At 32.1% G+C, this 26542-nt stretch overlaps 1 protein-coding gene across 3 annotated transcripts in view; it reads right to left on the bottom strand.

The window, feature by feature from the left end:
- Window positions 1-26542, bottom strand: part of TUBGCP5 (tubulin gamma complex component 5) — a 49732-nt gene that overhangs the window by 14810 nt on the left and 8380 nt on the right. For all 3 annotated transcript variants that reach the window (XM_074300293.1, XM_074300295.1, XM_074300294.1), the window contains 15 exons: window positions 25565-25661; window positions 25190-25269; window positions 24542-24677; window positions 19977-20094; window positions 18847-18936; window positions 17598-17691; window positions 16452-16698; window positions 16079-16281; window positions 11237-11352; window positions 6636-6904; window positions 5203-5401; window positions 4332-4520; window positions 3882-4064; window positions 358-442; window positions 142-262 (listed from right to left, as the gene is read on the bottom strand). In XM_074300293.1, coding sequence (XP_074156394.1) covers window positions 142-262; window positions 358-442; window positions 3882-4064; window positions 4332-4520; window positions 5203-5401; window positions 6636-6904; window positions 11237-11352; window positions 16079-16281; window positions 16452-16698; window positions 17598-17691; window positions 18847-18936; window positions 19977-20094; window positions 24542-24677; window positions 25190-25269; window positions 25565-25661 — 2227 coding nt within the window. The remainder of the gene's footprint in view (window positions 1-141; window positions 263-357; window positions 443-3881; window positions 4065-4331; window positions 4521-5202; window positions 5402-6635; window positions 6905-11236; window positions 11353-16078; window positions 16282-16451; window positions 16699-17597; window positions 17692-18846; window positions 18937-19976; window positions 20095-24541; window positions 24678-25189; window positions 25270-25564; window positions 25662-26542) is intronic.

The following is a 26542-nucleotide window of genomic DNA, read 5'->3' as shown; positions in this document are numbered from 1 at the left end:
CCCCAATGGCCTCAGCCAAAATAATAATAATAATAAAAATAAAAAATAAAATAAAACGTATCATCTTAGTTGTGTGTATGTAGAAAATGTCAAAGACAATATTCTAATACTTTAATTTTTGACAATACTTTATTTTCTTACCATCAAATCGTAAAACATCTAGACTGTATTTAGCCCATTTTATTTGCAATAAAAGAAGAAACACCTGATTATAAATTTTTTGGCATTCTAAACTTATAACAATGTCCACAGGCCAAGGAACCTAGGAAAAGAACAGGAAAAGTAAATGGAAAGTAATGTTCTCCTGGATGATTTATAAGAAAAAGCAATTTTTAGGTAATCAAGATAATTAGATACCTTATAACTCAATGTTAGGCCATCCAAGATATGAACGGGGAGTTTCTTCTTAGTGGGATCAACATTTTCAAAAGATATTGATAAGCTAAAGAAAGAAACTTCAAAGTTTGAGTTCATAAACCTATTCTATGGCTATCCAAAATATTTTTTAAGGAAATAAAATAACTTAATCATCTTTAAATATAAAAACATTCAGTTTTTTTCATTTACTGAATTACCTTTTTAATGTATTGTCAAAGACAGAAAAAATAGCATTAATTATAAATAATTAATATTCCAGAAGGGAGATTCTAATTAAAGATTCTAATTAAATTAAATATACAACAATCATCAATCTAAATAAATAAACAAATATGTATCCATATATCCAACTCTTAAAATATACATTGACACATGTGTCCTAAATTGAAAGGTAAAGGAAGAACCTCCAATTTACCCTGTATATATCTTTATTCATAGTTGTTTAAAATATTTTCTCCCTTATTCAAATATGAGTTCTTTGAGGACAGGGATTGTTTTTTTACCATTTGCATTCCCTTCAGCTAAGTATTTGGCACATAGTAAGCATTTAATAAATGCTTTTCAACTTACTGATGAAACTGAGGGACAGAGAAGTGTTGAGTTTGAGATATCTCAATTGGAAATTGAGGGGATGACCATCAAATGGGGATTGCTCAATAAACTGTGGTGTGTGTTTATGATGGAATATTATTGTTCTATGGGAAATGATGAGCAGGATACTCTAAGGAGGAAAAAAATCTTAAACAGTCCTCCACGAACTCAAGCAAAGTGAAATGTACTGTATACAAAATAATAGCAATGTTCTGGCATGATCAGCCACAAATTACTGTGTTATTCTCAGAAGTACAATCACCCACAACTACTTTGAAGAACTTAGGATGAAAAAATACTATCCATATTTAGAGAAGGAAATAATAGAATCTGAATAAAGATCAAAGCATTCTCTATTTCTCTCTCCATCTCTCTTTCTTTTTAACTTATTTTTTCTTGAGGATTTTTATTTTCATTAGATTGGGAAATCTAGGTTTTTTTTCTCCCCACAACCTGACTTTTATGGAAATGTTTTGCATAACTTCATAAGTGGTTTCTTAATTGTGGATGGGATAAAGGAGAGAAAATAGAACTTAAAAATTTTAGGAACAAATGTTTAAAAAAATGTAATGAGAGAGAGGGGGGAAGGGAGGGAAGAAAGAGAGGAGGAGAAGAGAAGGGGGGAGGTAGGGAGGAAAGAAGGGAGAGGGAGGGAGGAAAGGAGGAAGGGAGAGGAAGGGAAGGAGGGAGGAAGAAAGAAAGAGGAAGGGAAGGAGGGAGGAAAGAAAGGTGAAGGAGGGAGGGAGGAAGGAAGGGAGAGGGAAGGAGGGAGGGAAGAAAAGAGAGGGAGAGAGGAACAAGTGCTGGGTTTACAAGTTTGGAAGTCATCTATAAATAGACTATAATTAAATCCATGGGAGATAGTAAGGTCACCAATTAAGAAAATGAAAGGAAAAAAGGCCAGAAAAAGCCTTGGAATGTGCCCCATTAGGGAAGACACTATGGATGATGAACTAATAAAGAGAAACTGAGAAGTAGTCATACAGCTTTTAAAGAAAAGAGAATATCTAGGACAAGATGGTGGTTGGCAGTGTCAAATGCTGCAGAGATTGAGAAGGAGGAAAATTGATAAAAGGCCATCAAATTTAACAATTCAGGGATCACTGGTAACTTTGGAAGGGTCACTAGAAGTCAGATTGCAAAAAGTGGAGAAGTGGGTGAAATCTAATGTGAAGACAGCAAGTACTGTCTTTCCCACCAGTTTGTCTTTGAAAGGGAAGGGAGATATATGAGAATAACTTGAGGAGAAAGCAGGGTCTTAGTATGGATTTTTTAAGAACGGGGAAGATAGGAATGTGCTTGTAGAATCATAATTCTATCATTAATAAAAATAACTAAATACAATTTATTCCAGCTAATTTCCACAGAAGAAAAGAATCACAGAATCCATAAATCACAAATTGGTTTTTATGTCACTTTAGGGAATTATACAATACCATATTGGAGACAGAGGGTTTTAGAGATCTAACTACACCTCATGTAGGAATGTCTCCTAAAACTCTAAGAGTTAGTCAAACATTTTTGGTGACAGTAAATTCAATGTAGCACATTATGACCCATCCCATTTTTGGACAGTTCTGACAGAAAATTCTTTATATTGTGCTTCCTAGTATCTATCAAACTTTGTCTCTACTTTTCTCTTTAATTATATATAATAATTAATCTATCTCAGTGGATAGAGTGCTGGGCCTGGAGTCAACAAGTCTCATCTTCATAAGTTCTAATCTGATCTTGGACACTTATTAGTTGAATGACCCTAGCAAGTCACTTCACACTGCCTTGGTTTCCTCCTCTGAAAAATAAACTGGAGAAGGAAATGGCAAACCATTCCAGTACCTTTGTGAAGAAACCCTCTTGCTCCACCAAAAAACCCCAAACAAACAGGATCACAAAGAGTTAGAAATGACTGAAATGACCGAATAACAACAAAATCATGTCAACCACTCTTTTCTTCTTTGAATTAAATATATGAAGCTACACATATTTCATAAATATAATTGAATTCTAAAAGTCTTGTAAGACACTAGAATGTTGTACTCAGCAGAATTTTTATTGATTGATAATTCACATAAAATATAAGCCCTTAAAGATGTATTCTCAAATTCAGCAGTATAATTTGTATATGTTAACTATCACTCCAAAGTTATCACGGATTTTTTATAATATATATCTATAAGTGTAATATCACCCCCCACACACCAGAAAGCAAAGAAGACATTTTATCCTATGTAGACACTATGACACACTAAGAAATATTGGCTGTGTGACACTGAGAAAGTGACTCTAGGCCAGAGCTTCTTACACTTTTTCCACTCTCTACCTTTCTTCCCTTGAAAATTTTTTATGTGGGGCAGCTAAGTGGAGCAGTGGATAAAGCATCAACCTTGAAGTCAGGAGGACCTGAGTTCAACACTTAACACTTCCTAGCTATGTGACCCTGGGCAAGTCACTTAACCCCAATTGCCTCAAGGGAAAAAAAAAAGGAAAAAGAAAAAAAAAAGAAAATTTTCTATGTGACCCTAGGTATATAGATATAAAGCATTTACTGATAATAAATCATAATTTCATGACTCCCACATTCAATTATGAGATACCATATGAGGTTGTGACCTACAGTTTAATAAGCTGGGATTTAGCAAATTTTCCAAAATTATAAACTGTATGGGGAAAAGGGCCAGACAGAGGGGAGAGAGTACAAGGAAGGGAGAAAAGAGATGATAGGGGATGAAAGGAGGAAGAAAGGGAGACATAGAAACAGATAGTAAAGAAGAACCTAGTAAAATTGAACTCAAAAGAGGTTTAAAATATACATGGATATTATGACATGTGCATCCTAAACTGAAAGGTTAAAAAAAAAGTTCATAATGGTATTCTTTCATGATTGCATTAATATGAAATGTCCCATATTTTACCGTGAACTGTCTTCTGCGTAACGCTGTCCAACTGCTTCCTGGAGTTGAACATTAAGAAAGGAAACATTCTGCCAGGTTTCCTTTTCTCTTATTTTGTCAAAAATTGATGTGTAAAAGTCATACATTGTATCTCCAGCTTCAAGTAGAAAAAAATTTCTCATTGCCTGTAGATATTCAACCAATCTAAATGGAAAAAACAAAAGTTCACAAGATTGGAAGCATGAAACATTTATACCACATCAAATTAAATAGAATGACAAAGTTATTTGCATTACTTAATTATAATCAGAATATGCTGAAAAATGTATTGAAAGATAAATTGTTCCAAACACCACAATTTTAAAATGAATTCAAAATTGGGAAATAACCTGCAATCACACTCCTTGAACTGCATTTAAAATACAATAAACAGCCAACAATTTTAAGTTATAAATTCATCTCCCATCTTACTTGTAATCTTTCTTTAAAGTCTGCATTAGATTTCCACAGCATTTCAAATACTGCTTATCAATATGAGGGTAAAGGCAGGATCTCAGGGTTAGTTCAAAAGTCTGGCACGTCACAGATTCAGATGATCTATCCATACAAATATCATCACAAGTGAACTTTTCATGAAAGTCACTCTGCTCCAAGTACAACCTTCAAAATAAAAATATGAATCTTGATATTTTATTACTACCATCAAACTGGATTTAGATTCAACAATGCAGGAATTTATTTGTAAGCTCACTTATCTTTCTTAAAAGTATCAAGCATCCCAAAAGCAAATCATACCATAAAAATATTACTTTAGTATGTGAAAATCTGTTATCTTATAGCTCTATAGTTAAATTCAGGAATCTTTGGAAATTTTAATTCTTCTGAGATACTAAAGGCTAATTTAGGCAATAAAAACTCTAAGACATTAAAGTAGGCCTAGAAAGTTAAAGTTTCTAAAATTGCTTCCATGCTACAATTTACCCAGTGAAAGAATAACATTTAATATGTTATATAAGATTTGTGCAGGATCAAAGACATCAGAAACTTTCCTATCCTAAAATATTTTCTTCAGGTATCTGAGAGAAAAAAATAAAGCAACAAATCTACATCAATATGCTGATATCAATGAATGCTTCATAACAAACTTCACCTGAAGTAACAAAAATGCCAAATAAACGCTACTGAAATTTTTAACAATGCTATTCTCTCACATTCTTTAAACAAAAAGATTTGCATGCCTTGTGAATGTTTTTTAAAAAGAAAAAATTCTACCTAACCAGTTACTAAACACTGCATAAACTCTGGACCTTCTACAGTCACAAATCTGGCAAGTTTGTGTTACCTTGCAAAGTTAATGGCCAGCAAGGGATCATGAACATCATCCAGCTCCAGATGTCTTTCTGCTATAGATTGCATCTTAATCAAACTTTCCTTGGTAGCCTGTTCTTCAGTGATGACTTCTGTAAAGGAATCTTCCCCATGCCGAAGTCGGGACTGGACAGACTCGAGAAACAGTGTGTATAAACTTTTTCTTTCTGCATCTGATGCACACAGGAAAATTATTTAAGATTAAAATCTTCCCTGGTAAATAAAAATGATTAATTCAAGCCCAAATAAGCAATTTCATATTAATACTAGCCTAAAGGCAAAAAGGCATTCATTTTTAAATGTGAAAGTAGAAGAATCTTTGTCATCATCATGGTCCATGGATAGCACTAATAGGTTTTGTGTAAATGCAAAAAAAAAAAAAAAAAAAAAAAAAATCTGCTTTGTTCTGAATAAATTTTCTCAGTACCTCTCTATAAAAGTAAAGGACCATTCTAAACTAGCACCATTAACATAAACATAACTCTCCAAAATTGTATGCATTTACAGTGGCAAAATGACCACAATGGAAAACACTGGGTTAACATTCAAGGAGTCATACTTTTGTCTACAAAAATTACTCAAGTTAGTTGTCCTAGATAATCAGCTTGCCTATGGGGATTGTAGAATACTCTGAGAAATGCTTGCAGGAAGATGGTTCACCTCCCTAGGGAAGTAACTATATTTAATAATGAGGATCTATTACTTAGAAAAGAAATATTTCCTCTGAGTTGAATGCATGTTAAGATATAAACAACAAAAAGTCTGCCATTAGAGTAATTTAAAATGAAAAACAACAAAAACCTCATGTCTACACTTTTCACTACCAATTCTCTTATTTAGATCCTAAAGTTGTTTATTTTTGTACCACTTAAACTGTACCAACAGTCAGACTATGGAGAATTTCTCAAAATATATATGAAGGTCTAAGTCTACCTGTAAATAGCAGACAAAACTGTCAGGATCAATGGGCATCTAGGAGATAATTCTATATTTTCCCTATGTAAATACTTCTGTTTTCAACCAATGTTTTATTTAGCTCACCTCATTAAAAGCTTTTTAGGGGGCTATTTTTAAAAAAATGCCTTTGAGACAAAAGTGAATATAATACATGCACAATTCATCATTTTGCTTGTTCAAACACTGTGCTAAAAGCTCCTAATGAAGACTGTGGCCTTTAAATAAACCACTTAAAATCTTACTAGAACCATCAACATTGGCATAATTTCCTCATTTGTGAGGGGTGATATAAGTATCCCTGGTAGTCTTAGTTATTTTAAAAATATAATTCAAGCATGTATAATAGGACAATTTAGATTCTAAACAGTGAGTAGTTCAAATGTTTTCCTACATAGTCTTAACTATAACTCTACAGTTAAGTACAGAAAAATTAAAAACAAGCATTTTCACCTCTTGAAGCAGCTTGGTGTGGGGAACTATCTGAGCACTGCAAGTTCTTCAGTAACTGCATAGATTTCCCAGCCATTATAATGTGCTTTAAAACAGGTTTGAGAAAGGACACCATGGTGTGCTGTCTGCTTGAGGGAGCCTGATCACTGCCAGAACTGGCACTAGCATTATCGCTCATTTTCTCCTCATTCTCTGTTTTTTCCGATACACTATATAATGTGTACGTTGCATACCAAAAGTCTCTGTGATTCACTGGAACATTTTTGTTTCTAAAAAGAAAATCAAAATAACTATAAATTTTAAAATTCTATATAGTAAGAAAAAAATGTACTTATCCATTCTAACAAACCATATCTGCTCTTCCAGGAATACCAAAATATATGCAGGAGCTGTATCCTCCACTTTTATTTATTTTTTGCTGAGGCAATTGGGGTTAAGTGACTTGCCCAGGGTCACACAGCCAGGCAGTGTTAAGGGTCTGAGGCTAGATTTGAACTTGAGTCTTCCTGTCTTCAGGGCTACCCCAACTAGTTGCCCCTATCCTCCACTTTTAAAACAAACTGAATAATGATAGTAAAATTTAAGTGAACAGAATGGACTTGAATATTACAAAGCATTAATGATTAATCTTTTACTCTTAATGAAATGAAATTGCCAACATAGATTTATCAATTAAGAAATGCACTACAGCATGTCCTATCGTGTTTCCACAGTCCTAATCCAATACTACTGCTTCTCTTGGTAGGGTACTAATAATCTCTCTTACCACCCTCTGTGAAAGTAATTTAAATCTATATTACTCTAGCACAGGCAAATGAAATTCTCAAGTGGATTACTTTCAAAAATTAAAAAAAGTTCAACCATTTAACCCAAAAGAAGTAATTATGGCAAGTCAAGAATCCCATTTAAACTAATTCTTATTACAGTAAAGTATACAGTATAAAGTGCAAATTTTAATTAATTAAAAGATTCCTTTGTTGATATAAAATTAGATTTTCAAAATTACAAAAAAAAAACATGCTATCACTGGTTGCTAATTAAAAATGTATATAAAAGTCAACAAAATTAAATTCAACAAATATTTAAGTGTCCAACTTGGAAACATTCTGAACCAGATTCTGGAAATACAATAATAATAATAATAATAAAAAGACAAAATCCTAGCCTTCAAGAAGTTTACACTCTACATTAATATTGCTTCTATTAAATAATGTCAAAGCCATACACTTTACATTTGTGTAACCTGGTCTTTAATTTTAAACAGTTTTATGCCCATGTGTGCAAGCCTGTCAGAACTATCAGAAGTTATACAGTATCATGGTAAGAACTTTGGGAGGAAGCTCTTGCCAATAATAAAATTATAGAATCTATTTTTTAATACATACACATAAGGAAGGTGACTTTTTTTTTCTGTGAGTTAATCCTATTGGACAATGCCTAGGCAATTTAGAATACTTTAAACTGAATCAAGTTAAATATATTTCATAGAAACTTAAAATAACATTAAATGTGACAACCTATTAAGATATGTTCCCTTAGCAAAAAGGGCAATTTTGAAAACAATTTGTTTTTGTTAGAAGGTAAACTGCTAAACTGAATTGGGAAACATTTATGTCTGTTTCTATCCATGCTCTCCAGGTTGATTATGCCCATAACTACCTCTGCACATAAACTCTTTAATGTAAATACATTAAAGGGTTCCTGCCTTGTACTTTGACTCTATTCCCAAAATTAGATGCTCCAATGTCTTGAAATGTTTTCTAAACAACATAAAGAATTTGGCTTAATGATCTATGGTAGAAAAAAACAAACAAATGAAGAATAATTCTTTATTTAGTTATATAAATAAATACAACTATATAGCTTATAGCTGTAAGCTATACAACCCATATAGCTTATCCATTAGTAACTTATCCATTACACAGACATTAAAATTGTCCAAAAATTGAGCCCAGGACTGAACACAGGTAGAATGAAGTGGACTACTTTTGTGAACTTAAACAATGCTTTTAATGACCCCCAAGCTTCTCCCTGAAACAAGCTCATCCTTTTAATAGCATTATCTAGATGCTTTTATATGGCTATACTAAGGAACATTATAGTTTTCAAGGAAATCAAATTATGGGTCCCCCAATATATATGACACAGTAGGTGTCAATTGACTATACTGCATCACAAATCAATAATACCAGAAGAAAAAGTAGCATAACTGCAAGTACAGAAGGAACGAAAAATTGAGCACTGAATATATATCCAATAAGATATATATTAATTCAGGTAGCTAGAATTTTACACCAAGAGATTGCTATTTATTTTATTTTGAAAAATAACAAGACAAGAAACCTCCACACTAAAAATACAGATTTCAGAATATCCTTGAAAATTCAACAAACTTTGCTAGAATTAGAGCATTATCACAGATAAAAGTGCTATACAAAATTTCTCACATATAAAAGTGACCCAGAAAAATTTAAGAATATTTTAATAGGTGTCATCATATTAAATCCTCACAATCTACAAGATATGTGGAATGAAAAGTATTCAAAATATAAAAACATAATAGAAGAGAAGGTGGTATAGATCATCCTTGTCATCCTGATTGTTTTGGGAGTTGTCTCAAGATGCTATCAGTGAGCCTGCAGAAGATGTGCTTATATAGGGATATATAAGCTATCCATGCTATCATGGGAGGATGAGGCCAGTGGATTACTTGACCTCAATAGTCCTTAACTACAGACTCAACCTATTAAGTCTAAAAATAATATGAATATGGTAAGGAGGATTGAGGAAAAAGATGGTTAGGGAGGTGGTGAACCATTCCAGTTTGGAAAAACAGTTAAAGCTCCCATGCTGATCAAAACTGGAATCAGGCATGTGTTTTTCCAGTCTTGATAAAATAGAAAGATCCAGTATTAAAAATAAGATAAAATAAATTTTAAAATGAGAATGAGATAATGATTAATTATAATGAGACTATTGTTTCTGTTTTATATCTTTCTATAACAATATTCTAAGAGCCTGATTCCTGACCAAAAACCCCAGAATTGGAAGAGTTAATAAAAGTAGCCTGGTTAATTAAAAACAAAAGCATATAGAATCTAATTAAACAGATGAGTGATTTAAACCAAGTCTCAACAAGCTAGAATTGACAAATTTACAATGACTGTCATCCTCTGTTCCTATTGAAATACTCTCTATTCATTTCTCCCACCTTAAATGCTTTCTCTACTATGTGGCCTATTCTGAACCCCCAGTGAAAAATGTCTCTTCTTCCTCAAGCCTCACATGATATATAACTTACACCTCTAATATAAGTCATGTTCTGTTTTATATAAGATCACAGATATAGAGCTTGAAGAGACTCAGAGGCTTTTAAACTGTCCTAATATTTAAATTCTTTGGAAACAGGGACCATGACTTAATTATTTTATCTCAATCTCATCAAAAACATATCAAAGAACAAAATCCACATACACTTCAAAGATCTGTAATTTCCTCAATGGAGGAATTCTTGGTACAAGAAGTTCTATTATTAAACTCTCTTGTAGCCACGTCCTACAGAGTTGACTGAGACATCTAAGAGAGTGAGTGATTTGTTTAGGATTGAAAAGCTTATGTGTCAGACACCAGGCTTAACCCCAGGTCTTCCTCAATTCCAAGTTCAGCATAGCAGAGGTATTGCAAGTCTGGTTGCAGACCACTGCAATAAAGCAGAAACTGTGACAGTCACAAATTTTGGGGTTTTGTCTAGTACATATAAAAGCTATGTTTATACTATGCTGTAGTCTATTAAGTATTTAATAATATTATGTCCAAAAAGTACATGCCTTAATTTATTGCTAACAAATGCTAATCATCATCTGAGCCTTCAGTAAATCAAAATCTCTTTGGTGGTGGAGGGTCTTGCTTCAGTGTTGATGGTTGCTGAATATCAGGGTGATAGTTGCTGAGGATGGGGTTGGGATAGCCACGGCAATTTCTTAAAACAAGACAACAATGAAGTTTACCAGATCAACTGACTCTTCATTTCACTTGAACATTTAAGAGGTTATTAACTGGCCTAATTTCAATATTGCTGTGTTTCAAGAAATTAGGAGGACTGAGGAGAGGGAGATAGGAGAAGAACTGGTTGGTGGAGTAGTCAGAATACATACAATATTTGTTGATTAAACACTTTGTTCTAAATGGGTGTAATTCATGGCACCCCAAAACAATGACAATACCAGTATCAAATATCACTGAGCACAGAGCACAATAACAGATAAAACAATAATGAAAGTTTTAAATACACAAGAATTACCAAAATATGACATAAAGACACATTAAACACACATTATTAAAAAAATTTTGTTGATAGATTTCTCAAAGCAAGATTTCAACAAATCTTCAATTTGTAAAAAACACAATGTCTGCAAAGTACAATAAAGTGAAGCATAATAAAATGAGGTATGCCCATATATTATTTCACACTGCCCTCTCAAAGAATGAAAAAAGATAATCATCCTCTTTCATGACACTGTAGAACAATTACTGTTCAGCTTACTTCTAATATTACCAAGTTTGTAATAGGTTGCTGATGCAATTATTACTTTTGTTCTTACCTTTGAATGATAAATTCTTTTGCAGGATCAAATAGGTTACCATGTACTATCCACTCATCCACAGTCTGTAGGTATGGCCTTACAGTCTCAACCCAAAGAGAAAAAAGGAGGGAGACCTGATAACATCAAATTTCATAGTTCAAACTTCCAGCTATAGAAAAACATTATACAATAACAAAAGACATACTTTAAGCATTTTTACAAGTCATTTTAAAAAGTGATGTTAATATTTTATAGGCAAAATCAAGGGAAAAAAGGCAAGAAGTCTTCTAAAACTAAAATAAGGAAAAAAATTTCTTATTAAATATCTGCCAGGAAAAATAACTTTTATCATTATCTGAATTATAACCTAGTTTAACTTCTTCCTGAAACAACTGTGAGATAAAAGTATTCACATAGCAAAAATGATATAACAAGAAAAGTAAGCAGTATTGATTTTTTTTTTTTTAAATATCAAGATTTCTTCTCTGGTCTAGTATTTAAAGTGAAATTAAAAAAAATCAAAATGATATGCAGATGCAATAAAAAGACTTGAGATTCATTAAAAACCACCCATATCAACCTTGAAAAGCTTAAAAAGAGCTATAAGAGTTCTCCATGTATTAAAAAATGGGAATTGTCTTATTAAGACAACTAAAAGAATATATGATCTAATAATACCTAAGACTGCCCTGAAGTATAGAAAATGTATCCTGAGGAATACATTCAGTATAGTCTAACAGATCATCCTAATACACTACAGGGAGTTCCCCAAATTTTTCCCTACAGATTTAAAAGGAAATCCTTTCTAATGCTTTATATGGAATCACTTTAGCATAGTTATTCTTGGCTATTATCCTATATTCATTCCTTTCCAAACTCCAATTTTTGATTCTTCCCAATACTTTTTTCACATATACAAGCACACTATTGAACACCACTGAAGGAAGTTACACAGTTCTGTTGAATGGATGCATTACAAATATATGTTACCTCAAATTCTCACTGCTACAGGAAATCTTTTTTAACTTCCCTAACTGATTCAATATCCTATGTTGCACAGCATCTGTTCCAAACCTCTTCTCAAGCCACTCACACTATCCACCCCTTCTCTTCCTCAAACTTGAGGATGATAGTCTCAGACTTTACTGAAGAAAAAAAAGTATGCCATCCATTATGAATTTCTTCTTTCCAACTGTCCATCTCAAATCCTCTCAATATCAGACCCCCTTCTGTTTTCTTGTTACAGTCTTAGAGAAAGAGGAAACCCTTCTTGACAATGCCAATCTTTCTACTTTATGTGCCCTCGATTCTATCCCTTTCTGTCTGCTTCAGGAACTTGCCCTTTTGAATATCCCCTTTTTCACAGTAACTTTTAGTTTTCATTAATTCAGTGGTGGAAGTAAGGGGCGGGAAGGGGAAATGAGTAAAGTTTACTATCATCAGAATTGGCTCAAAGAGGGAATACAAACACATTCATTGGGTACAGAAATAGGAAGGAAAGGGGAAACAAGAAGGGAGGAGGGTGATATAAAGGAAGGTGATATAGTCAGAAGGAAACCACTTTTGAGGAGGAACAAGGTGAAAGGAGAGAATAGAGGGAATACAGTTAGCAATAGTAATTGTGAAAAGAATTTTGAAGCAAGTTTCTCTGATAAAGGTCTCATTTCTCAAACATTTAGAGAACTGAGTCAAATTTATAAAAAATTAAAAACCATTCCCCAATTGGTAAATGATCAAAAGATATCAACACTTTTCAGGTGAAGTAATCAAAGCTATTTATAGCCATATAAAAAATACTCTTAACTCATCACTGATTGGAGAAATGCAAATTAAAACAATTCTGAGGTATCTTATACCTAATTAGATTGGCTAATAGGACAGAAAAGGTAGGATTTGACCTGAGTCTTGAAGGAAGCCAGGAGGCACACGTAAGGGAGAACATTCCAGGCCATGGGGTCAGCCTATGAAAAATCATGGAATTAGAAGATAGAGTATCTGACATGAAGAAAAGCAGAACTGGAGTAGAGTGTGCGAAAGAAATTAAAGTATAAAACCAGAAAGGTAAGAAGGAGTCAGCTTGTGAAAGGCTATAAATGGCAAAGAAAAGATTCTATATTTGACTTAGAGGTAAATAGGAGTCAATAAAATTTCCTAGGAAACGAGGGTGAATAGCAAGGTCAGACCAAAACTTAGAAAAAATCACTTTGGCAACCAAGGGGAGGAAATTCCCACCACCAAAGTGAAGCAGGAACTATGCTACAACTTAAGAAAACTGGAACTAAGACATCAAAGAGCACAAAGTCAGAGAGTAAGTTTTATCAGAGGGAAAATTTGAACCTAACCTCTAAGACCATCCCTATCCATGATACCATGCTTTTATTTTTACTCTTACTCAATTCCTATATCAAACTGGTTGCCAGGTTTTATCAACTCTACCCCTGCCTTTTCTTTCTCTTACCATCACCATTTTAGTTTAAGCCCTTATCACCTTTTGCATGAACTAGTGCAAAAGCTTATCAATTAGTCTACTTGAATCTATTACTAGATTTAAGTAATCTAGTCAATCAATTGTCAAGTAATCACTAAGCTATGCTCCCGAAGACACTGCACTGATATCAGTAGAGCAAAAGAAGTTCGGAAGATTAAGTAGACAAGCAGAGTCCAACCATGTAATTTCCCTGATCAAGAAGCTTCAGTGGCTCACTACTCTCTATGATAAGATACAAACTCTTCTGTTTAGTCTTCAATCATCTGGCCCCAACTCCTTTTTCCAGACTGATTATATGATCTATGTTCTAACCAAGCTGGCCTATTTGCTCTTCTCTGTACACAATAATTGGATACAAGTAAAAACAAATATCAGTGTAGTTGGACAGTACAGGGTGTGTGGAAAGAATCTGTAAAGTGTGAAGAGACTCTCTAAGCTTCATCTTAAGTGCCACCTCTTATAAGAGGAATTTTCTGATTCCCCCTCTTGTTAGGGCTCTACCCTCATGTTTTATATACATTTTATATTTACTTCTCTGTAAATATGTTATTTTCCTACCCAGCAGAAGGTAATAATGAGGTTAAGCATTGTTTCATTTTTGTCTTTTTATTCCCAGCCCCATACTTGGCATGTAGTGGCTACTTGATAAATTGTGATAAAGAGAAGGTGTATTAGTCTAAATAGTGCCTATACCTCTAATTGATATAATTATATCAATGAATATAATTCAATTTCAATAAATGAATTTTTTAAAATGTGCATGTTTATTTCACTTGATATTGATATATCTCACCACTTAAAATTGCTGAAGTTTGGAAAATCTTTTTTTCATATATGTATTGAAGATAATGTTCAATAGGCTAAATTATAACATTTGCCTGTTAGGTTGGTAAAATTTTTATATGTAATATAAACTAAAATACAAGAAAATATACCTTCTTCAGATATAATTTACCAAGTCAGACTAGCACATAATTTGTGCTTAATTAAAGTTTACTGAGTGAAAGTTAATAAGAAACAGATGAGGGTAGGCAGTGAACGTGACATGAAAAAAGAAGGAAATGAAGAAAATTATCAGTGAAAAATAAAAAAACACAAAATAGAAGTTCAGAAGGTTAAATATACAAAGTTTTGTTACTCAAAATAAAGTGAATATAAACTTAAAAATCAAACTATGAAATATTAGTTAACAATTTCATATACAATTCTCTGTTCTTTATACCCCTAAAGGTTTATGTTTTTTGCTATATATTAAGTTTAAAAATTTAAGTAAAAAAAAAAAATCAACAAGGAAAGACATAATCACCACCAATAAGTATTACGGTATTTTGTATCATCACCAACCTTTCTCAAGCAAAAGCTGAATTGGCTAGGAAAGCTTAACATTACTTTTAACTTGCATATATTTCAGAAGAATTAACACTTTTATCTGAGCTAGTCTGGTAACTCTGATAATATATATCCAAACTGTAACAAACCTAAAACTATTTATACCTTTAAAAATGCTTTATAGGTTTATTATATCTTCAATATCTTCCAGTAATTATAAGTCAAATGAATAATGTATTCTTGATAAAAAGCCTTTTCCAGGTGCTGTAATAGTAATATAAATCATGAATATCTAGGTCAAAATAAAGACAGGATTTTAAAGCAAAAAAATCTATGATAGAGCTTAGAAATAGATAGAACTTTAAAGATCATCTAATCTAAGCCCTTGTTCTACATAAACTTTCTTTCTGACCAAGAAAGTAAAGCCTAGAAATATAAAGTGATTTATCCATATTCATATATTAAGTTTGGAGCAGAACTGGTATTATACTTCCACTTTAGGCCCAATACTCCTGCCACTCACTATATTGTTCATAAATGTTAATAATTAGGTAAATATTATGGGTAAAATTATATTTACAAACATTTACTACAATGAATGTTCAATTCTTCTACTTCTGTAAATTTTAGTCTCTAAATGTTTTCTTTCATTTCTAACTACTTTTGCTAAAAGAACATAGAGGCTTTAAAAACATTTAGATTTTTAAATTTTATATCACATCTTCAGGTGTGCCATAAGCCTAAATTACTTCTAATTTTATTGATATGGGTACTCTACTCCTCCAGAAATTCAATTCATAATCCTTTATACCTGAGCTAACATTGTTTATGAGTTCCTGTGGCCACTTTCAATGATACCTCTAAACTTAAGCTAAGTTAATTCTTCTTTTGACAGACTTAACACTCTTTCACTTAGTCTGGGATGGAAATTTTTCTAGATTAATATAATGTGTAAGAGCTTGCACTCTTTGACAAACCTTGTGGAAATCAAGTTTTGTTTAGTTCACTTCATGTGATTTAAACTCAACATCAGTTCAGCATACCGTTTGTTCAGAGGCTTCACCAACATTGTCATATTCCAAAATGGCTTTGTAAAGTGTGTTAAGGAGGTGAGAAGCTCGAACAACATTTCGGGTATCAGGTGGTACTTCTGCCACTCCAGTGCTAAAAACTTTGTGGAGAACCTTGAGTTGTACCAATCGAGGTGATAATTTGTCTATCACTATTGAAAGAGTAACTGTTGTATCTACAAAAATAAACCAAATAGGAAAAAGAATAATATAAACTTGCAAAATGCATGCTACATATGAGTTTTTTTACAGTTTCTAATGTATGTATTAATCATAAAACCAAAAATAAAATTTAAAAGTTATAAGCCATAATATCATAAGCAAAACAGAAGAATTATTTCAATACCTCTATTAATGATACATTTCTCAATTTCACTAAGTTCTTCTTTGAAACTAATGAAATATTTATACAAGGCCCACATGAAAGCTTGGTAGGTTCTAAATGGGGGTTCAGTAGACTTCTTGGATGTAGAAACATTTCCATGTAATGTACTTTCTGAGCTGTGCCCCATTACTTCATCAATGAACTTTTGTAGTCTAAATACGACTTGGCCATATGCTGCTATTTGTTCCAGCACCGATCTTAAACAGTTCTGTAAGAATATTTCACAATTAAATTAGTCTCACTCAAAACCAGAAAGCTCAAATTTCTATTTATTAACATAAAAATTTGGCTCTGGTAATTTAATATATTTAAAGTATGACTTTAATTAAAACTCAGAATATTTTATAAAAGAAAACAAACTTAAGATGAACATTCAAATTTCACATCCAGGGAAAATATATGGAAAATTCATTTTATAATACTCTATTACCAAAGAAAAATTATATTTTAAACTTTTTTTAAAAAAACCACAGAGACATTATAAAGAGATAATAAATTCTACTAGGGTATATAGCTTTGGGGCAATACCAAAAGGCCTAAGACTTTAAAGGATTACAACATTTAAGAGATTTAAAAGTAATCTAGTCCAAACCCCTCAATTTTCTAAATGAAAATATGAAACCTAGAAAGACTGGGAAATTCAAGACAATGAAGCAGGTAGTTTGTCTCTTTTCTCCCTCCCTGTCCCAACCACTTTTTCTACCCCTAAGGATTATTACAAATGATAGCTCATTTATGTACTTAATGAGAATAGTCTTACCAAAGTGTTTCTCATATGATCTGTATTTCAGGAAAAAAGGTGCTATTATCTAGCACACAAGTAGACCACCACTGTACAAGTGCTGAATCTATACATGAAATGAATAATCTATCCTAACATTTTTGTGAGCCAGAAATAAAGAAAAACTATTTTCTTTTAATGATATCCCTAGTTTATATATCGGGACATTCAGGTACCAGGAAGTCTATATCAACTGAAACAAAGTTATAAGAAACAAATATTTACTTCTGATTTTTTAATTACAAGTTCCCAAAACTTCTTACATTCAGTATGGTAAGACTTTAAACAAATAAAAAGAAGGAAAGACTTATTTACTAATGACTTACATGTGTCAAGTGAGTTACTACAATATTATTTCTCACAGTAACTTTCCCATCATTCAACTGAAAAATGAAAAGTTTTTTTACCCCTGAAAGTAACCTGTAATAAAAAAGAGAAGTTAATGTAATTAAAATCTAGAAAAAAAGTTCTTTCACAGGAATATTTTCAAAGTTCTGAAAAAAGATCCAAGGTTTTAAAGAAGGTAAATTATTTTAAAATTACAAAATGAAATCAAGCATATCAAATATAAATGTCTGATTCCAAGCTTCCTAACCACAAAAATTAAAGCATTCCAATCATAAAGTCTTCTGACTAAAGAGAAACATCTACAGTATTTTATTCCTCAAAATCTGACAGTGAAAAATCTTTTGTAACCAGTTCTTCTCAAATTTAATGTCAGCCCCAAAATGCTGAGGGCAAGTTTGAAGTAATATAATATTAATACTGCAGGGTGTGTTTTCCATTTTTACATGAATATAGTGTAATTTCTTAAGAAATCCAGTTTCTTTCTGTATTTACGCCTTCAAGTCACATGCTAATACATATGATTACTCTCAATCTAATTAAAATATCTATGCTTATGTTTTCTTCATAGTTTATTAGATACCTCTAGTGTTCCATTATCTGTTTTTATATAACTACATTTTCTTTTTTTCTTTTTTTTTTAGTACTTTTTTTTTAATTATAGCTTTTTATTTAAAAGATATATACATGGGTAATTTTTCAGCATTGATAATCATAAAACCTTTTGTTCCAATTTTTCCCCTCTTTCCTCCCCCCCCCCAGATGGTAGGTAGACCAATACATTTCAATATGTTTAAGTATATATTAAATATAATATATGTATACATGTCCATACTGTATAACTACATTTTCTTATGTTTTCAAGATGTCATACTAACTTATTTCTAACCTCCTTTTGTAGCATCCTCAAAATATAACCTTTCAACAAACTAAACTCCAAACTTTCCACTAATAAATTTTCTTATACCATATTATTTTGGATATTTGGTGCAGTAGAGATAGGGAAACATAGTGGATAGAATACAGGGCTAAAATCAAGAAGGAACTAAATTCAAATCCATCTTTGATATTTATTAACTTGTGATTTTGAATAAAGCAATTAACTTCTATATATCTCAGACAAATCCTCAGGATTTATTTAGCTCAGTAACTTTGGAAAATCTTATCTTCTACACTTTATACTACATAAAGTATAGCTCATTTGCATATTTAGTACAAAAAAAGTCTTACCAAAGTGTTTCTCGGATAACCTGTGTTTCAGTAACAAAGGTTCTGTCATCTGGCACATACAATGGATCACTACTATATAAATGTTGATCCCTAAAAAGATCATAAACATCTGTTGTAATGTAAAATATTTCTTTTAAAATAAAATAAGGCAGGAATAATTTCTTTTTTTACTCTGAATATGTCTTTTATACTTTATGAGCCACCTGGTGGTAATAACCAGTGAACAATAATGAACATACTGATAATTATAATTTTAAGACATCCCCAGAATCATAATCATAAAACAATAAGTATGCTTCCAAAAAACTTATTCAAAATCATTTCAAAGTCCTAGTGATTGTTTTTCCTTATGATCAATATAAATAATAATATATATTATTCAGCTATTTAAAAAACCTTCATTCTATCTTCATTGTTTTCCTTCCTTAAAACCCAAAACTTCATTCTCATTCCATGTTTTTGGAATAAAGTAATAAAAATTATAGTGGAAGAGGGGTCCATCTTCTTTATCACCATCAACAATAACTTCATTTTTACATTCATTCTGACCTACTATGTGCCATATTATTTTGGATGTTTGGTGCAGTAGAGACAGGGAAGCATAGTGGATAGAATACATGGCAAGAATTAAAAAGGAATTAAACTGGAGCAGCGAGGTGATTCAGTGGATAGAGTACTAGCCTGAAGTCAAGAGGACCTGAGTTCAAATCTGGTCTCAAACACTTAACACATCCTAAAAAAAGGGCAAGTGTGACCTGGGCAAGTCACTTAACCCCAGATGTCCAAAAAGAAAAAAAAAAAAAAAAAAAAAAAAAGGTACTAAATTAAAATCCTATCTCTGACACCTATTAACTTGTGATTTTTTGACAAAGCAAGATGCTTCTTGATTGTTTGAAGGGTATAGAAGGCAAAATAAATCAATAAAATAATCTACTTATTGAACTGTAAATGATAAATCATGAGAATCCAAAACTGAAGTCATATTTTAAAAATAATTCAACCAAACATAAATTGCAAAAAGGGTACCATCTTTGTATAGAAAAATAGCTCAGTTAAAATTCAAAAGACAAGAATTATCCAATTCAAAGTAACTTCCATCATTATTTTTAATACTATTTTTAATGCCTTACCATACAGAAGATAAATTGGAGTGCAAATGCAAACTATGAGAGAAACGTGAGGGTCTGGCTGTCCAATACTGAAGGACAACATGCTGCTCCAACCAACTTCGTGCATCTGGCTCACCAACTGGAAAGATATTTGAAAGTTGAATTTTCTGGAATAGTAACTTCATTATAAACCATTGTATAAATGATAGAATAAAATACCAACTCCTCAGCCTAGCATTTGAAGTCCTCCATAATCTGGCTCCCACTTAACCTCCTAGTTTTACTTCATGTGGTTTTCTTTCACACATTCCTATTTCAATCAAAATAGCCTGCTAGTTGTTTCTCATACATAGCATTCTACTTCACACTTTCATGACTTTGCACAGGAATCTCCCATGTTTGGGATACACTCCTTCCTCACATTCATTTCTCAATCCCAAGCTTCTTTAAAAGCACAACTTGGATAATAATAAATGATGGAAGGGATGTGGGAAAACTAGGACATAGATGCCTTGGTAGTGGAGTTGTGATCTGATCTAGTCATTTTGGAGAGCAATTTGGAATAATGTCCAAAGGGCTATCAAACTGTGCATACAGTGTCTAGCAATGTCTCTACTGACTCTCTAACCAAATGTATAAAAATGTTTGTAGCAGCTTTTTCTGTAGTAGCAAAGAACTAAAAATTGACTTTTGGTCTGATTTTTCTTGCACAACATGACAAATATTGTCCAAAAAGCCTGGAAAGTTTTACATGAACTGATACTGAGTGAAATGAGTGGACCAGGAGAACAATATACACAATAACAGAAAGATTATATCATAATCAGCTGTGATACACTTAGCTCTTCTCAATAATGCAATGATCCAAGATAATTCCAATAAATTTGGAATGCAAAATGTCATCTACATGTAAATAAAAGCATAGTATTTCCACCTTTTTTTGTTTGGTTAGTTTTTTTTTTTCCTAATGGCTTCTCCCTCCACCCCTTTTATGATTCTTTTTTCACAACATGACAAATATGGAAATACGCTTAAAATTATTTACATGTATAACATATCAGATTGCTTGCTGTCTTGGAGAAGGAGAAGTAAAGGAGGGAGAGAGAAAAAATTTGAAACTCAAAATCTCACAAAAATGAATGATGCAAACTATCTTTACATGGAATTGAAAAAATAAAATACTATTGAGAAAACAAAAAACAAAGAATACTTTAGAAAAGGAGATGGCTCTCCTGTCTTGATCCTTCTAGCTACAATATTTCCAGGTCTCTTAAAATTACTTTGAACTTAATTATTTGTATGCTAGATTGTATCATCTTAGTAAACTGTAACCTCCTTGAAGGTTGAGACTATTTTGGTTTTGTTTTTGTATCCTCAGTACCTACTATAGTGTCTTGAACACAGCAAGCAAAATAAATATTTATTGAATTGAATCAAAACACTGATTAATATGTATATTGATGTGATGAAATACAAAATTCAAAGAAATGTCATTAACCAGAACTAAAAAAATTCAAACAACAAATATGCACATAAGTACCTATTGTACACGTTACCTACCACATGGGACAAAAAAAATAAAATAAAATATTATCCTTGCCCTTATGGATTTCAAAGTCCAATAAAAGAAAACTATGAAATATTAAAAGCTGCCTCTATTAAGAAGAGACATATATTCTCAATAGTTAACTAGAAAAAAGTTTAACTGTAACATTATTTTCTATGAAAACTAATTGTCAACCCCTCACCTAAGTGCTCATCTAGTTTTCCTCTTTCTATTAATTTCACCAATTTACCACCATTGTTGCCACTATCACAACCACAATCATCTTTCAGCCAAGAATGACATTCACAAGATCTTGATCAGGACTTATGCTTCTTAAAATGATGTCCATGCAATTGCAGTTATAGTTTTTTAGAAGTGAGTTTTAGATGCAACAAATTTATAGAAGACTCCTTGCTTGCATTCTCATATTACCAACAGCAAGGTGAAAAATGCATGAATTCTCTCTTCACTAAACCAGTGATTGTTTAAGTCAAGGACACTCTTTTCTATATCTTTCTCATGGTGAAACTTTATATATACATTTTATACAAAATGATCCCCAAGATTACCACAAATATTCATTTCAACTTCACCATACTTTTCCATTTTTATAAAAACTTCCTCAAAAAACTGGCCATAATGTTCTTTCACTTCCAAGGCTCACTGCACAAAGTGCACAACTATGCACTTTTGGGGAAGCAGGGGAAAGGGTTTAAATCAAAACAGTCTGGTTTACTGCACAACCAAGAATATCTGTCTCCATGATTACAAGCTCTAATTTTGAAATAAAATGAGCAGGAACAGTGGACGCTGTCTTTTTTTCCTTGATGAAAATGGACAGGTAAAATGGTGGGAGTCACAGATCACAGAGTGAAAGCAAGGACCTCAAGAAGCCATGTAGGCCAACTTTATTTTATAGATAACTAAACTGAGGTTCAAGATGTGAAGTAACTATCCAATGGTTCTACATGTAAAGCCAGGATTCAAACTTAGGTCTGATTCCAAATTCAATACTCTTTCCACCTTAAGATGGATAAACATAGCTCCATTGAGTTTTAAACTCAGGATCTTCTGCATGTAAGGCAGATTTGTTTATGACAACACTATGAAGCCAGTTATACAGGCTACAACACCTGTGGCCCTTGGCCCTACCTCCATCTTAATCAAACTAAATCCTATCATTTTTACTTCCATAGAGGTAATGAACCCCTTCCTATCATTCTACTATCACAAATCCAGTCTACTTCTTTCTATACTTCTGAAACGTCTCCCTATCCTGTTTCCTGTCTTCCAGTCTCTTCCATTTTATACAATGCTTCAAGATTAATCTTTCTATAATCAAATGTTTCCATGTGTTTTGCTTAACTGTACTTCTTTGTTATAAAACAATGATCTAAGGGTAGAAAAAACAGACATTTGAAGTGAAAGCAATTATTTAAAAAAATAAAACCAAATCAACCCAAACTACCCCAATAAAAGATTTTTTTAGAAAGTCTTTTTCCATACTCAGTTTAAAAAATCATGAATTTTAAAAACTGTTTTTACATATAATTGGGGGAAAATAAAATATGAAATAAATGTCTAAAAGGAAAAAAGAAATGCTACTACAAAAACCTCTTCTCATTTGCATATCCTTCACTGTAAAACTTTCAGTGGTTTCCTATTACCTACTTCCCCTAATCCAATAAGACAAGTTTCAAAGGCATAATTTGGCCCCAACTTACATTTCTCTAGCTTTCTCTCCAATTATTCCCTTTTGCCAACTTTACATGATAAATTGTATTGTTGTATTAGCATGCCTGTCATTCTTGGTGCCCTTATGCATGCAATTCATTCCACCTAGCATGCCTTTCCCCAGCTTCAAAAACTATTTATTCCAAGACATAGCTCTAATATTCTCTTTTAAACCGACTTGTTTGATCCCTCTAGAAACAACTCTCCTTCTAAACTACCATAGCATTTTGTACCTTTGTTACTGAAATTTCACACAATAATTTTTGTCCCTTTTCTCTCTCCTACTAGCCTATAAACTCCGAGAGACCAGGGACCATGTTTTATTTTTCCTTCTATCTACCACCATGCCTAGGTATATATTGAACAAATATTTTCTGAATGAATGATAAAAGAATTTAAAAATTTTTTCAATACAACCTAGAAAGGCTACTAAAAATAAAAATTTCATGAGTTAGTAAACTTCAATTCTAGTATCATTAATGAGTTGAGTGACTCATCAGATTTGCTTTCCAAGCCTTACTTTCATCATTTATAAAAATGAGTGAGTTGGGAGCAATGGTTCCTTACCCACTTCAGCTCAAAAGTGATATGATTCTTTGATGAGTTAAGGAAGAAATTTTCTTATTTTATTTTATTTATATATTTTTTCTGAGGCTGGGATTAAGTGACTTGCCCAGGATCACACAGCTAGGAAGTGTTAAGTATCTAAGACCAAATTTGAACTGGGGTCCTCTTGAATTTAAGGCTGGTGCTGTATCCACTGTGCCACCTAGCTGCCCCCCCTTTTTTTTTAATTTTAAAATTTTCTTTTTGCTTAAATAAGAATTTAATCTCATCTTCTAGAAAAATTTAACCTTAAATTTTGTGACCCCTCCCCCCATGAAAAACATTTCAGGCTAAAGAAAAACTTACATGTTTATTTAACAAACTGAAGAACATAAATGTCATATAAACATTCCTTATTAATATTAATTATGCAGTGTTCCTTTAAAAATACTAAAATTATAGATCTCTTAATGACTTAAAGGAGGGCAATTAGGTGATGCAGTAGATAGAGCACCAGCCCTGAAGTTAGGAGGACCTGTGTTCAAATTTGGTCTCAGATACTTAACACTTCCTAGCTGTGTTATCCTGGGTAAGTCACCCCAATTGCCTTAACAAAAAAACAAAAAACAAACAAACAAACAACTTAAAGGAGCTTTTCAAAGTATGAAGAAAGATAGGAACTTAAGATATATTAGCCAAATTTTAAAATATGACATTTTATTAGGTAATATTAGAGATGACATTTTCAATTACAAAATACCTTTCCAATTGACATGAGATACTATTTTCTTATTTTGATCTTGTTCTTCTAATGGTGTTCTATCCACCTGAATCCCAGAGTCTTCTCTACTAAGAGGTTGTTGATCATCATCATCTTCACTTTCTTCAGACCAATTCTATCAAATAAGTTAGCAGAACTTACTTTTAGTAAATAGTAAAAAACAAACCAAAAATTAGAGTCATTTAAACAAGAAGGAACTAATTTAAGAATACAACAAAAGAAGAAACATAGTAATAATATCACTTCTTAAAGTTCATAAAATTTGGCCATGGCCAGAAAATTTTCAATATTAAGGAGGATTGAACCATCTTTTTTTGGTGATAATATTCAGCCAAATTAGTTTTAAAAAAAAAGTTCTCAGATAAGATGGCTAGTTTAACATTTATCCTACTCAAACTCCTATTTGGATATGAACTTTGCAATCCTGAGCAATAGTTATGTAGTTGTATAATAAGAAGATTTTTGCACTCCCCAAAAAAGGGAAAGGTAGCTTTAAAAACCTTTCTGGAAAGAATCAGAATATAAATGAATATGCAGAACAAGCAAAGTATTGCCATAGGTTATTCCAGGTAGTTTTTATGCTTGGCAAGTGTTGAAATATTTAATAGCCAAACTACTGTAACTTACTGGTGTATCTGCATCTGGACCCAATTCAATTTCTTCACCTTCCATCAAGTATTTTCCCCAGTCAAATTCTTCTTTCTTTTCTAAGACATAACATAGTTTTGCTTATTATTGACTTTCTCAGAAAAGACCTAAAACTACACAAAGAAATCACATAAATTTTGAAGTAAAAAAGAAAGATCAAGAAATACAAATTTCAAGAATGAAGTCTCTCAATAAACAAATACAGAAAAACCCACTCATTTCTATAGATTCTAATTTATATTACAATTTTTAAATCTTCAAAACAAATTTCATTTTGAAATTAATTTCCATTTCATACAAAATTTGAACTTTCACAAAAGTCCTCTGCTAATGCAAATCTTCATGTTAACTTACCCACTTCTTTTTCTCTTGGCTTTTCCACATAATTGGTGTTTGATGGAGAATCAGAAAGACATAGAAGGAGTGACAATATTGCATAATGTGTATCTGTCTTTAAAACAAGTAAATAAATATGTGTTACTAAAGCATATCATTAAAACCTAGACTCCAGTTTTTGTGACTAAAAACCTAACCTCTAATAGTTATATAATATTCTTTTCCAAATTTATTTGTCTAAGACATTAACCTAAATTACTTTTAAATACTGATTCTCAGATTTCAGAACTGGAAGAGAACTAATTGGTCATTTAGGCCAACCAATACCTGAAAAAAATTCCATCTAAAAGATACACAATAGATGGAAATGCAACTTTTGATTCAAAACCTCCAAAAAGAAAGAACATACTTCTGAGACAGCTCATTCTTGTTTGGGATAACTCTAATTGTCAGGACATACTTATTAAGAGCAAGCCTTTATCTATCTCCTACAACTGCTACCCATTATTAATAATTCCTGTTACAAGTAACCTCTATTCTTTGTTCCAAATTTTGGTGAAACTTGTGAAGTTTTGTATTGAGATTAATCTTCAAATTAGTTTTGAATTCTTTTTAGCCAAAATTTACACTGTTACCCATACTTCATATTATCAGCAAGATAATTTCTAAACTTTAGGCACATTATCTATATTCCAAGTACTGTTATTCCTTTTTTACAGGTGATAAAATTGACACTTACAAATGATTAAAAAATTTGCCCAAAGTCACAATGCTACAACAAGCAGGGCCATCAGGAAAACACAGATCTTTGGACTCCAAATCAATTTAGCTTTCTACTACATGATGTTGTTCTAGTTCAGAATGTTCTTTTAATAACTTCATCTTATGGTTATTTCAGGGCTACAGTCTCTTAAATCACACTGCAAGTAGATAATTTAAGTAGATCAGAATCTTTCCTGATATATAATGACAATTAAATAACAGAAAGAAAATTCT

Source organism: Sminthopsis crassicaudata, chromosome 3 (assembly GCF_048593235.1).
Source record: "Sminthopsis crassicaudata isolate SCR6 chromosome 3, ASM4859323v1, whole genome shotgun sequence".
Lineage (NCBI taxonomy): Eukaryota > Metazoa > Chordata > Mammalia > Dasyuromorphia > Dasyuridae > Sminthopsis > Sminthopsis crassicaudata.
The sequence above is the reverse complement of the archived record's forward strand: the minus strand, read 5'-3'. Positions and strand labels throughout refer to the sequence as shown.